Raw genomic sequence first — 15167 nt, 5'->3', positions numbered from 1 at the left:
AGGTGGTGGAGGTGGGGAAGCAGGGATGACTGTGTGTGTTAGTGTAAAACATTGAAAAGAGGGTTTGTATCTCTTGCCTTGTGCATTACAAGTTTGGGGTTTATGTGCCGTTTATGTGGAAATAGCTGGCACCTGCAAAAAGGAATGCAGACTTAATGGGTGTGCAGAGACTTGTATCATCTCATAAGGGGATGACTTTTAGTATAATGGTACAAAAAATAAGGATGAGTTGTACAAGTGAGTGGAAAAAAATCACACACACACACACACACACACCAAATGCATGGGAGGACACACAAAATGAGTTGGAAGATTAAGCAATGTTTTATGGTTCTGCAGTTGGACAAACACAGTAGCTGAAACAGTCCTTTCTCTCCAGACTGGTGTATTTTGCAAATAAAAAAGGGATGCAGAGTAGTGGTGGTATTGATGTACGGATGCTTTCAAAGAAGTGTGTAGTTTATCACCTGGCTGCAGTGGCTGTTTCTATAATGGAGAGAGGATGAACAGCCAGAATATGCAGCTGTATGCAGGCTTCCCAGGTTGTGTTAATGCTTGCTCAATTTCAAATTGTGCTTCATTTTATGCTTTTAATACCTTGTGAGCCACTTTGGCAGGCATATTCCTGAAAGGAGCCTGTAATTAATGAAAGGAAAATAAAATATTTTTTATGTTCTAAGAACCAAAATTTGCTTATACAGATGATGGAGCAGAGTTTTCAACCAATGGGGTTTAAAGTATCTGAGATGTGGTTTGGAATTGTATTTGTTTCATTGGGGTGATTCAGAGGCAATACCAAACCATGATTTGGCATTATATGAACAAGCCTGGCTGGGCCCTCAGGCATGTGGGCTTTGGTTTATTATGCTGGATAAGCATAATGCTGGTTTGGGATGAGGTGGCAAACTATGGGTTACCTCATACTAGGAAAGAAGGTTATAAATTGCTGTGCAGAAGGCACTGGAGATGGGAGGTGGAGTTTGTGAGCCTGAGGGACCAGCCAGACTCATGCACGTAATGCCAAGCCGTGTTTTGGTGTTATGTCTAAACCAACTCTTTACATGTAAGTTTTTACCTAAGTGTATTGAAATTCTGCACTTGTCCATTCTTCTGCTGAATCTTCTCATTTTGAAGTAGTATTTTAGCTAAATTATTTTTACATTTACACAACTGGGCTGTAATTTAAATGAATATGTTGTAAGGAACTTTAATTCCATTATGTGGCAATTGACCTTTTGGGTCCTGTCCACTGTCTGGTGGTTAGTGGGATTCAATCAGGCTGACTTCTATTCCCAGCCATATAGGAAGGGTTGCTCCTGCCTAGGGGCCAAACTACATGTCACATTTGTCATGTAGTTGGTCCTTGAGTGCAAGCCTTTTCTTCTAGAAATTGCTAGTGTTCACCCCCATTCCAGATTGAGAATTTGACATTAAGGAGCTTTAACCCTGTGCTATGGTCATGGTACAGATTAGCTCACAGCACCTTCACATCATGGCCCCAGTAGAGGTCAATGGATTAAATTCTTCTGAACTCATGGCAGGATCCTTGTCCAGATTGCCCCCTGCCCACGCTGGCAATATGTGAAGGAAAAGTTTTGTGCCCAAGACTTGAAAATCAAGTCTGGTTTGGCTTTAATCATCATAGTGGCGGAAGATTTTCCTGAAGAAAGTATGTATCATGGAATAAACAATTTAGCTTTTTAAAGTAATTTAAAAAATAATTTTCTAGTTTCACCCCAAGAAACATAATCCAGTGCCAGAGATATTAAGGGCTAGGGCCACCCAGAAAAGGGCTGTTCAGTCCTGCCATTGAATTCTATGGGATGTAGTAAACAATTTTGGACATAGTTGAATCGATGCGCTGCGATCAACAGAACATGTTCCTCCCCCCCACTCCAGTGGTATCCTTGAGTGCATCACTTTACATGGGCCATAGTTCTATGGTAGAGCTCCTACTTTGCGTACTGACTGTCCTAGGTTCAATCATTTGCATCTCCACAAATGCAGGTGATCAAAAAGATCTCTGCCAAAGGCCTCAGCACTTCTTTAGCAGCAGCTCCAAACCAAGTGTGTGTAATGGCTCGAGGCCCATCCCTGCTTTCGAGGACTAGGTAGACATAGGCAGATCTTACTGTCTCTGAATGCTCACTTTTGTATATGCTCCATTATTGGACTCCATATACTCCAGTTCCGCTGCTTAGAGACTTTAATTTGTATACCTACATAAATTGTTTCTCTTGCTCTCTCTATTAAATAAATATCAGTTCTTACTGCTCCCATCCTCTTAAAATTGTGCACTGGTTGTTTCCCTACTTACTTTCAGAATGCCTGGGAGCTGGAGATGCTGCACACTATTTAGGTGGGCTCTGGTGTTCATACCTTCGTCAATCTCATTACTGTTTGAACCCAAGCTTCATAGTTCCCTCCACAAAAAGGGATTGCTGGTAGCAGTGCATTTTTCATAACAAAATGGGGTGCTGGTATTCATATATTGATAAAAGTGCCGTGGGCGCCAGCACAAAATGGCTGCCATATGCAGCAAAAAAAGAATACTGTTGCAAAAAAAGCCCTTCTGGTAGAGAAATCGGGGGTTATGCTTAATTCACGCTTATAGGTGACTGGCTGTCATTCATTCCCATGGACACTCAAGGATAATATTGCAGCAGAGACAAAACCTCTCTACAAACCAAGACAATTGGGCTGAATTTCATCCACAATACCCCACTGTAGTTACACAAAGTCTCTGCAGAGACCCATTGCCCCATCACCAGAGTCTCGTGTTCTTATGACTACGCAATGTATACTATGCCTATTGTGATGGATGTTATGCACTAGTGTTGTACAGTAGTTTATATTGACTAATTCAGGATGCATTCTAGTGATAAAACACTCTTTCTTACTTTGATAATAGTCACTTGCAGTATACAAGACAGCATTAAAACATGTTTGTTTAACAAGCCTATCTAGACATGTAAGAAGTTAAATGTGTTTTAATCTGTTTTTTGTTGATTCTAGTTAGGTTTGCTTTAAGTTTTTCTAAAACACCTGTTTTTAACTGTCTTTTATTGATATTTTTTTGTAAACCACTTTGAGGTTTCGTTACAATCAAGTGGTTTACAACTTTTGTTAAAGAATAAAATAGTGCAATGCAATGAGGTTAGGTAAAGGCTACTGTAGATTATTGTTTTCTTAACAGGATATTCATGCCATTTTGCTTCCGCCTCAGTGGAAAGGAAAGATACAAAATATACATGGAAACTCACAAAAATAAATAAATTACTATATTCAGTTTAAGTAGATGCTTGTGAATCCTGGAACTGGGTCCGTCTCAAGTAGTAGGCAAAGAACTAATGCTGATTTTTCTCCTCACCCATCCCCCCTATTTTTCCACAGACAATTAAGGAATAGGTCACAATCACAAATCACGTGCCTTAGATCTCATACCAAGTGGTGTACATTTTATAAATTGCCTTCAGGTCTAGTGGTGAAAAACATCTGGAAACATCTTACTCATTTTTGTTGCCCGGCATAGAAAAGGAATACTTGATTTTGTTTTATTTGGTAAAAAAAATTACAGCTTACGGCTGCTGCATGTTAAGGTTGAGAAACAATACTATGTGATTGAAAAATTGCTGCAAGAGAGCTCCATATAAAATCTGTTTGGTTGCATTCTTGCTGCAAAATCTCATACTGCAGACAGAAGAAGTTAGGTCAGAACAATAGTTCCTGCGTGTAGAGGGTGGTATATAAATTCAATAAATAATAATAATAACAGTTCCTTCTGTTCTTGTCAGTTAAAAGGAGACAGGAAAATGGCTTGATGGTCCACGGAGACTAGGTTCTCCAATGTTTGCACCATTGTTGTCTTAAAGCAGACCAGTTATATGGGTATAGGCTTGAAAATGTTTCTTGTATATAAAAAGCAGATTTGCAGGTCTCTAGCTACTCTTAAGATGGCCATTTTGATGTATTTAATGCTCACCTTATAAGGACTAGACTGCAAGAGATAACTGCCTTATCCAGTGCAGTCAAAATTCCACAATAGTGCTCTTAGTGGCTTGTGACAGCAATAAGCCAGGCTTTTTAGAGACCAGGTGACCATTTGTGTTGTGATCTTTTGATAGCGAACTGCTTTTTATGTTCACATTCAGCTTTGTACTCCAAGCACGAGATCACAGCCTTAAACTCTTTAATCCAGAGAATATATAACACTCACTGACCTGAACTTTCAACAACTAATGTGACTTTGAATTTGTGCAGTACCTATAAAAAGATCTGAAAAGTGGGAGTGGAGTCATTATTTAGCTAGTTGGATTATTATTGTGGAATAACTAATAACTAATTCTTCAGTAGGTGTCAATACTGCAACCTAGGTGTGTATTAACCTCTGAAGACAACTTTGGGTTTGTTCCCTTTACGTTTCTGCTAAACACATCAGTATAGTGAGCAGCATTTTTTGCATGAAGATTATATATGGGAAGTGTTGTATGCAAATGCAAGAAGGTATCTCTCCCACCTTTTTAATGTTTAAACCAGCTTAAACTCAACCAAGCCAGAACAGACCAGCCTTAAAACCTCCTGAGTCATCTTAACTACAGTTTCAGGAAAGTGTGGCAATGTCAGTGTGAGGCATGGTGTCTGCAACTATGAGTGTATTTAAACAGACCCTTAAGGTGACACAAGTTTCTAGTGAAGGACAAATCAAGAGAGACTTTGTGAGTGACTTTATTCATTTTAAGTAGCTGAGGCTTGTAGTAGGGTGGGAGGCATGGCAAAATTAACTACACTTTGCTTCTATAGTAGAACCTTGTGTTATGTACTATCCCCCTTGTGAACACTGCGGGTTACGAGCTCCGCTAACCCGGAAGTAGATGCTCCCAGTTGCGGCCTTTGCCCCGGGATGCGAGCGGAAGTCGTGCGTCGGCAGCAGCAGGAGGTGCCATTAGTGAAAGCGTGCCTCATGTTATGAGCGGCTTTGGGTTACAAACGGACCTCTGGAATGGATTAAATTCGTAACCGGAGGTACCACTGTATTATTTAGTTAGAAATGAAACCACTTTGTGTTGAAAACTCATTATATATATCAGGGGTGGGGACTGAATCTGGCCAGCGGTCCAGGTCATTATTTCCCTTCCCCATGCGGATAAAATTTAGTAAGGGGACAGAGCCATTCACACAGCAAACACTTGACATCACGGTGATGCTGGGTAACTTTTTATTACCTGCAGGGGCCTTCAAAAGCCCATTTAAAAGTGCTGTTTTTGCCCTGCATTTTTAATAGGGCTTTGTGCCTGGACACCCTTTTTATATTGAGCTGGGCTTTCATCTGCCCCATGCCTGGTGCCTCATATGACAACCGATGTAGGGCAACCGGACATGACTTGGCTGAAATGGTGAAGCTTGGTAGATCTAATTAGGTCCCAGGGCTGGCAGTCCCCCATCATATATTTTATCATAGTAATGTTTATACCAAACTTGCAAGTTAGGCTATTTTTTTATTATCCCCTTTTAGTTCCTGTTTATTGCTTTCCTGGTTTGCCCAATAGTGCAGCAAGTGTGTTAGGCATACAGTGTGATCCATGATTGGGGAAACCCCTAGCCTGTGAGCTAAATAAGGTCAAGCAGGTGTCCTAATCTGGTGTGTGGAGTTGTTTCTCCCAAACAATCCTCCCCTGGCTGTAATACCATATACAATATCAGGTGGGAGGCAGGTGAAGCTGTGGCCCTCACTTGGAAGTTCATTTCCAAGTGACTTCTATTAGGAACACACTTCAGAGGTGTAAAAAAACCCCGTGCATGTCAGCGGAGCACATACAAGCCTGCGTTGCCTCTTTTTGTGAGGCATTTTGTCTTTATGATGTTTGGGGGATACTTCTGGGTTTCAACGTACAGTGGTACCTCGGGTTAAATACTTAATTGGTTCCAGAGGTCTGTTCTTAACCTGAAACTGTTCTTAAACCTGAAGCACCACTTTAGCTAATGGGGCCTCCTGCTGCCGCTGCGCCACCGGAGCATGATTTCTGTTCTCATCCTGAAGCAAAGTTCTTAACCCGAGGTACTATTTCTGGGTTAGCAGAGTCTGTAACCTGAAGCGTATGTAACCTGAAGCGTATATAACCCGAGGTACCACTGTACGTGCACATTATTCAGACATGCCTAAATTAGTCATTAGCTATAATCTGACATTATTATCCACCTGTCAAACTTGGCCTGCAGGGTTTGGGCAGATAAAGATCTTGGCACACCAGAGAGAAAAGGCTTCCCACTGCTGGAGTAGTTCATTGTTGCCCCAGAAGATGATTTGATGAGCTTTGGGGAGGTACTGGCACTGCACTGTTCAGTGGCTTGAATGAAGCAGTGGAGGAACAGGTGGGCAGACAAATAAGGAATAGAAACTCTTCCGTTATGAGCTGTTCTCAGCACACACTCACAAGAGATTTAGGATTTTTTGCTGGAGTCCGTGTGTGTGTTCATTATGAATATGTGTTCCTACCTGTAACTTCATGCCCAGCAAGAGGTTCACACATCAGAGGAATAAAGAAAGACTGGTTTATTGCATGAAATAAAAGGAGCATATATGAAATAAAAAAAGCCTCTGGCTGATGAACATCTTACACCCTTTTAAAATGTGTTTATGGGATGGGGGTTATTGGGTTTTTTGTAAAAAATTTTATCAGGTATTTTGTGTTTTTATATTTTTATGTTGAGAACATCCTCAAGATCTACGAATAAAGGATGGCATACAAATTTAATAGTTATAATTATAATAATGGATGCTGCTTCGGGCAGCAAGGCGACATATAAGTGAGTAGCAAATCATACTGTACATACCCACCTTGATCTTAAAGAGTAAAAAAAATCCCTAACCACACAAAAGCCTGAAGAATAGGCACAGCAATTTGCCACAAACTCACATTAAAAGTAGAGAGGAAAAGGGGAAGGTATCCCTAAGAGGAACCCAACTCAGGAATGAGAGATCTGTACCTTTTGCATGAGAGTTGAGCTCTCCCCATTGATTTACTGTACCAGCAAGGCTACAGCATCTCTCTCACTTGTTTCTTGGTCCATGGTCAGGTGATGCATGAAGCTGGTCCTTGAGAGTAAAGTCACAGTCCCATTAGAGCCTGTGAGCTACCCAGCAATTGCAAATCTGGAATTTTAAGTACAATTTTCTACCAATAGACCCTTATGGAGAGGGGAGGGGTCTTTCTGGATGAGTATTCCTTTGTACCATTGTTTACTTACTACAAGTTCCTGTCTGTCTATCATTTTGTTTACCTTACCCATTTTGAAATCTAAAGGTCATGATCCTCCTGCAAAACAACTGGTTATCTTGCATGTTTCCTCAACCATTTTTTTCCTGTTTGCTTTTTATTCGTTTTCTTACTTGATGAACAAACACACACAGTAAAATAGTAAAATGACAAAAACAACCAAAATGGAATACACACACACAACCATAAATCCATAAGTTCTTACATACGGATTTATGTCACCATATTCTTTAATCCCAATTCCTTTTGTTCTCTAATAGACTTTCGTCTGCCTCAACCCTGGTCTATTTTGTCTATTTGTTAAACTGCTCCTTTTATCCTTCCTTCATTTCCACAGTTTTCCACGTACCGTACTTGTAATCCATGTTGTGATTTGTGAAAATTAATCAAAGCAAATCCAGGTTTTGACTTGGGGACACTGGTTTTTTTTAGATAATCTCTGTAAATTTCCCATTCCTTTTGGAATTTTTGATTAGGCTGTCTCCTAATTGCAACCGTCATTTTTGCTAGTTTGAGATAATCAAATAATTTATCCTTCCATTCCTTTTTTGTTGGTATGATTTCACTTTTCCAATTTCTAGCTATTAATATTCTTTCTGCCGTTGTTGCATATAAGAATATTCTCTTTTTTTCATTTGGGATATCTGAATCTAAAATGCCCCAAAGGAAAGCTTCTGATTTCTTTATAAAGGTTTGCCTAAACATTTTTTTTAGCTCCTCATATATAATATCCCAGAAGTTCTTAATTTTTTTGCAACCCCATCACATGTTAAACAGTGTCCCTTCTGCCTGTTTACACCTCCAGCAAGTATTAGATTTTGCGTGCATGCGCAAACGGCGAAACCCGGAAGCAACCCTTTCCAGTACTTCCGGGTCTCCGCAAAACGTAACCTGAAAGAACATAACATGAGGTATGACTGTACCTTTGGTGGTGAGATGGAATTAATGAACTGATTTTTACATTAAGAATTAGGAGATCAGGATATGTACTCATGCCTTCCAGGTCATGTTTAAGATAAAGGTAGCTCAATGGGGCTCTCTCTTTATATCCACAGAAAAAGTTCAGATTCACACCCATTGTTACACTTGCTGCTCCCCTATGCTACAGGAAACACACACGAGTGCACTATTACATGCTGGCATGTATGCAGCAAACACTCCTTGTGTGTGTGTGTGTGTACACACACACTTACACTTAGTAGCAGTAACTATGCATGAATGCATGCAGCAGGAGCACATATGTTATCCTCTTGTACACATGGGATGTTGCTCCCATTTGGCCTAATTTCATACAGGTGGAGGAGCCTGGAAAGGGCAAGGGGGAAGCAAAAATGGAAGGAGGGGCAGGAAGCCCTCTGGCAAGTACAATCAGTCACTTTCTCTAGCATATTGTTAGGCAGGTAGGAAGGAAGAATGTGGGGTAAGCAGGGAGAAAGTGAGCTAACCTTGCCCCAACGTTGGCTCTGGCTTCTCCCACCATCAACATGCGACCCTTGATAGAGCAGGAACAGGGAACTTTTTTTTCCTAACTATTGACATTCAGTACTATAGTCTGCCCAAGTCATTGCTGGGTCATTTTCTCTTGGAGAAACAGGTTTCACTTGGTCTCAGTCTGACATTCAGACATGTTGCATAATTTGCCCTTAGATCAGTTGACAGTGATTAAAATGAGCATCGAAACTTGTAACTTTAGGAATCCACAGTGGATTTGCAAACCAGTGAAAGCGACAGGCCTGCATTATATTTGATTTAAAAAATACAACACATAATTTAAACATTCCAAATGAGGAATTGGTTGGCAGGGAGAGGAAATGTATGATCCTTGGACCTCAGTACAGAAACTCAGCCATTTTATTTAGAACTTTCTTTGCCAAATTATACCTCTCATCAAGTTGAGTCTTTGTGTCAGATTTCATACCAATATGACAAACTGTATTTGATTTTTAAGATTTTTATTATAAAACCTAAGAGTGTTGAAAAGCCAATACATCTTAAACTATAGGGCAACTTCCGCAGTTCTGTAATAAAACCCACTTTCAGGTTTCTGACTTTTGTCACACTCCAGCATGACCAAGAAAGGGTGCCTGTGGTGGGGCTGTACAGATAGGGGTACAGCTCATTCTTGTTGCCCCACTTTCTGCGTTGAAATGAAAATGTCTGACTGCCAGTAAGGCGTCCTTTCATTATATGGGCCCTTTCACCACCCTACCCCCACCTTAGTATTAAATCCTTGAGATATTTCATACTAGGTTTGGCATGTATGGTTTATGGAAATGATTACATTCTCCTTACATTACATTACATTCTCCTCCCTCTTCTCTTCTCCCTCCCTCTATGGTATGTGAGATTATCAGTGAAGGCATTTTTAGTAGTGTTACTAATCTTCCCGATGTTGCCATATTTTGCTGTAGAACTAAGTAAATATGTGTTGCTTGCCAATCTTAAAGCAACCAAACAGCCTAAGTAGGCCCTGGATCCTAAAAGGATACTGTCAAACATTATTTATATATGAAAAATAAGTGATTGATGAAACAGTTGTATCAAAGACAGTTTAGTTAAATGTTTCAGCTTTCATCTTCCTCAGTAACACAGTTGGGATTTCAAATAGATGCTGTAAGCCAAGGTGACAGTTTTAAGAACACTCAGGATGTAATCATTCTGAGCAGTGTGGCATGTGCAAAATTGAAGTCTAGATTGAAATGGATTGAGATTAAATTGATCACATGCATTACTCGTTGTATACAAATAAATAGTAGTAAATGAGAAAGATAGAAACCTTTTTGTGTGCTAAATTTCTTTCTTTAATTTTCTAGACATTCCTTTCAAAGGAGACCTGACGTCTGTGGGACTAGTTCAAGATGTGTAGTTCAGTTGCTCCCAGGCTCTGGTTTTTAACGGATCGTCGTATTAGGGAAGACTACCCTCAACAACAAATCCTGAGAGCACTCAAGGCCAAATGTTGTGAAGAGGACCTGGACTTCCGAGCTTTGGTGATGGATGAAGTGGTCCTGACCATTGAGCAAGGAAACCTTGGTAAGAATAAAGGTTGTATGGAAAGGTGACAGTTGGGAGGACATGGTGTATCAAGCAAGTATGCCTCTGATTGCCACCTGCTGATAATTACAATTGTGAAGAGTGAGATGGCACTCAGGTCCTGTTTTCAGACCTCGTGGGGATCTGGTTGGCCACTGTGAGAACAAGATACAGTGGTACCTCGGGTTAAGTACTTAATTAATTCCGGAGGTCCATTCTTAACCTGAAACTGTTCTTAACCTGAAGCACCACGTTAGCTAATGGGGCATCCTGCTGCTGCTGCGTCACCAGAGTACGATTTCTGTTCTCATCCTGAAGCAAATTTCTTAACCCTATGTAATATTTATGGGTTAGTGGAGTCTGTAACCTGAAGTGTATGTAACCCGAGGTACCACTGTACTAGACTAGATGGGCCATTGGCCTGATATTTCAGGCACTAATGCCTTTGCCTGTGAGCTGTTAAATTATAAATGCCAAAAAGCAAAACAGAGAAAAGTTTGTGTTTCATTTCAAATTGTGTTGTCGTATTTTTCTGCCTGAGTGCTGTTTCAAGGCTGAGCGTCAACTCTTTAAAAATTAGTGGCTTAAGCACAGCCTCCATTGCCAATGCTTTGGGGGTTTAAGAGAGATTATTTGCCCCAATCTGCCATGTGTACAGTCAGGTTGTCAAGTGCTCTAGAGGCCCTCTGAGTACTGAGTGTTGGGTGGAAGCAGTCGCAGAGATTAAAGCTTCACTCACTGCAAAGGCTTTGCATGTACTCCCTGATATTGCTACACATTAATTTTAAAATTGAGGCTGAGACATAGACTTCCATGCGACTCTACACCAGGGTGGATTGTGTCCCTTTTCCCACTGCTGCACCTGCAGAATTCTTAGTAGCAGATAAAAATTTGCTGGAACTCGATCATGCCACCATTGTCTACAGAGACTTTCACAGTACAAATAACTTAGGTTTCCAATTCTGTTCTGACTCCTGTGATTCTTATGGTAACATTTCCAAAGTCCATGGGCATGGCTCTACTCCAGCCCAATTGTTTTATGAGAAAGGATGAGGACTTTACTATGCAGACCTTCAGCTTGGATATGAACTTCAACTCTGACTTCTTTATACGTAACATAGCAGGGTTGGGCAGCCACAGGGGCCTCCCTGTCAGCCCCACAGCATCATTACTTGTCTCACCTCTCCTCTACTACAGTTAGGCTTGCAAAAACCCTTTTGTTTGAGAAAATATGAGGTTTGGGGTTGTTTTTTGCAAGCCTAATTGCCATAGGGCTAATCAGGAAGGGGGATTGCAGTTGATGAGGGAAGTGTTAAACTCTCCCTGCAAACCCCCTCCTCACTGAAAATGCCTTCCTTGCTGCAATTTGGGTTGGAAGAAGTAAGCTTAATTGTTTGTGGGTAGGTAGGTTTGTAATTCAAACACAGTTTGCGGTTCACATGATGATGTCCTCCTTGCTGCACTTCGGAGATGTGGTGTCTTGTTTCTGTTACCCTGAGCTCTTGGAAGGGACATCAGGATCATCCCGGTACCCCTTTTCCTTCACCATGTTCCTGAAGAAATCAGGAAGATCATGCTCCCCAGAGGTGCCTAGGGCACCAACTGCTGTGAGCAACTTTGTCATCCACTGTTCCACACAGCTTTAAAATGGGAGTAGGCATCTACAAAATAATAAAATGGTAATATAGGAAAGAAGCTTTTATTACAGAACCACTTAGATACAAGCAGAGTTTATTTGCTAAAAATGGTTTTGTGGATGAAATGGCATAATTAGGGAGTGGCTTTGTAAAGATGGTGACATTGTAGGACAATTGTAAATAAGAGGCGTTCATTTGATTCCTGCATTACAGGGGTTTGGACTAGATGACCCTTGGGTCCCTTCCAACTCTACGATTCTTTGTACAAAGTAAACAGGCCTTTGCTATGTGAACCTAGAGCTGAGCAGCTGCCCCTTTACAGCCGTTGCAGTTGCATGGCAAATTGTCACCACCTGGGGGTATTTCCAGTCAGTCACTGCAGTGAAGAATGTGCTTGTGGCAAGGTTGCTTAGACAGGGGAGGATAAAGGACAGCTGAAGAGGAAGAAGAATCTTGTGTGACAGGCTTGCCAGATTACAAAATGGATGGATGGCTAATGAATTGAACCTGGAGCTCTGGAATGAAGTGGAGAAGACAGTTGGGAGATGGTCTTGCATAATTGTATTCTCCATATAATCTCTACTGCCTAATCGGTTTTACTATCTTTTAAATGTGTGTTGAAATTTAGAAAATATTAAATACACATGTATTTGTGGCTGTAGTGGCCAGGGATTGTTCCTGTGCTTGTCTCTCCTACAGGGAGATTTGATGTTTGTACATGGAACTGCATTCAAAACTCCCATTGTTCTAGGCACATTTTGCAACAGGGAATTTGATTAGTGAGAGCAGTTTCTGAGCTTTGGGCACAGTGCTGCACCTAAAATTTCAGATTAAAACTGCCTCCCCACTTCCAGCTACTCTCTGAAGATTGGAGAAGGGACCGTCTTAAGAATATTAGTGGGGTGGGCAGGAGAAGGGCTAGACCATATGAAAAGTGACATAATATTTTAGCTGCAGTTCATTCATTTTCAGCTTTGTATTTTTATTATTAAAAAGTGCGCCTAGACATTTTGTTGTTGTACCCATAACCTAGGTTTAATGTGCCATTTAGCTCCTAGCTTTCATATCTCTGTTTCTAACACTGGCATGGAATGGTCACAGCTGTGGTGTGGCAGGAGGGCAGGCATTACAATTGATGCACCTTGGAGTAATTCAAGTCTGCTATGCAAGCAAAACAGGACAATTTCAGTTTTACTGTTAATATAGCAAAGAGTTCACCACCTCAAATCTTCTTGCAGCAGTATAGTATAGATGGTCCTGCATGTTGTTATCTGGCCAACTTGTACAATCTCATACTAATTTTTTTGTCAGTGAAATACAGTAAAAGTAATCTGCCAAAGGTTTGTTTGAGAGAACAAGTTTGTATGTCTGACTCAAGTGAGTTTTATGAATGAGTAGAGAGTTGAATTTACGCTTCCCTGGTCTAAGTCAAAACAGTCTATCTGTCAAACCAAACGTGACACTCTCAAGGCAGAGGCCAGAGCTTAGTGATTGAGTTTCCTGGTTCAGTCCCTGGCATCTTGCATTAAATTATCTCAGGAAGCAGAGCTATATGTTCAAATTTCTAGAGGTACTATTTGCATGTGAAAGCACTAAATTACAACAATGGAAACAGGTTTCCTACTCTAGCAACTCTGATTGTGTTCCTGCACCATGCAGAAAACTCATTTTCAAAAATATCTTGATTTCACACCCACCCAGAAAGTCTTAAGTTATTTTATGCAAGACAGCTGAGTTCTATAATTTGCCAACTACTTTTGCTCTCAACCCTTGCATATATCTGCTTATATGAACTAGCTGAAGTGTGTTGATTGGGTGGGCCTATGGGGTGATAAATAATCTATATTTCATCAAGCTTGTCTGTAGCGCCATAACCTTCTTGAGCACCTTGCTCAAGAAGTGGGTATTTGCAGCTGCACAATATCTTCAGGATCCAGGGGAGGGCCTCTTAAGGTGGGGACACACACCGCAATCTCTTTCATGGTGACAGGCACGATTATCAGACCCTCTCCCTCAAAGATGCATTTTGATCTATTTCAATCCAGCTTTATTCCCACTTTTGGCACCAATATAGCTTCGGTTACTCCAATTGATGACTTGTATCAAGGGAGAGATGAGGGACGTGCAACCCTATTAATCCTGCTCTTTCTCTCAGCAGCTTTTGATAACATTGACTATGGTCTTTTTCTGGAGTGACTCTGCAGGTTGTGGGTTGGGGCCTTGATAACACAGTGGTTTTGCTTCTGCCTTCTTGGTCATTTTCATAGAGTAGCAGTGGGTAATATTTGATTGACCCCGTTGCTGGGTCCTTTGAAACATTGTAAGGCTCTATCCTGCCTCCCATGCTGTTTAACAACTATATGAAGTTGTTGGGGGGCAGCTATTGGGGTTTTACAGGCCAGTGCCATCAGCATTCTGATGACACTAAGTTCTACCTCTCTATACCATCCAATCCATATGAAATTTGGTGTTGGTGTTGAACCAGTGCCTGGAGGCAATAATTTTATTGAATTTAACTTCTTCTTTTTAAAGTAGTAGTGTTACTATTATTTACCATCTTGATTGTTTATGTGATTCTTTGATATTGTTTTGTTTTGATATAAATCACTTTGAGGGGAGGTCATGATTTGACAAAAAGCTGTATGTAAGAATGCTAAATATTTATTTATTTATTTATTTATTTAGCAGCTTCCTACCTACCTCAGAGCACATCACCTCCAGTATTTCTGCACCTATCATAAAATTATTTTATTATTTATCTTTGGGTGCACTTCCTTTTAAATATTGTTAATGGGAATATTTTTGGGGATCCAAACACAGACTTTGAAGCTGAAATTAATAGTTTTTAATATTTGATTCCAAACAAATCTAGTTATAGGGGTAGGTAACCTGTGGCTCTCTAAATGTTGTTGGTATCCAGCACCCAGAATCCTTGATGCTGACTAAGGCTAATAGGAGTTGGCATCCACCATCTGGAGAGACAAAAGCTAGCAACTCCTCTGTTTCAGTATAAACACAGGACCACCAATAATGGTCAAAACACTTTTTTTTCCACACTTCCAGCAATAAATCAAGTTTTATTGATTGTTTAAATATTAATCTGTAAATTGCTTTGAGGTTTGTTTGTTTTACAATCAAGCAGTATATAAATTTTATGAAATAAATAAATTGTTGTATTTATTTTCATTGTGATAACATCTTAAATCAGTATTCCTCTAGTGTA

At 40.4% G+C, this 15167-nt stretch overlaps 1 protein-coding gene across 1 annotated transcript in view; it reads left to right on the top strand.

Annotated features, from left to right (window-relative positions):
- RIMKLB (ribosomal modification protein rimK like family member B) overlaps window positions 1-15167 on the top strand; it is a 34821-nt gene that overhangs the window by 1377 nt on the left and 18277 nt on the right. The window contains exon 3 of the mRNA XM_081845419.1: window positions 10088-10307. Coding sequence (XP_081701545.1) covers window positions 10133-10307 — 175 coding nt within the window. The 5' untranslated portion in view covers window positions 10088-10132. The remainder of the gene's footprint in view (window positions 1-10087; window positions 10308-15167) is intronic.

The sequence above is a fragment of the Podarcis erhardii genome (genome assembly GCF_964252035.2).
Source record: "Podarcis erhardii genome assembly, chromosome: 17".
Taxonomy (NCBI): Eukaryota; Metazoa; Chordata; class Lepidosauria; order Squamata; family Lacertidae; genus Podarcis; species Podarcis erhardii.
This window is presented reverse-complemented; position numbering and strand designations above follow the sequence as displayed.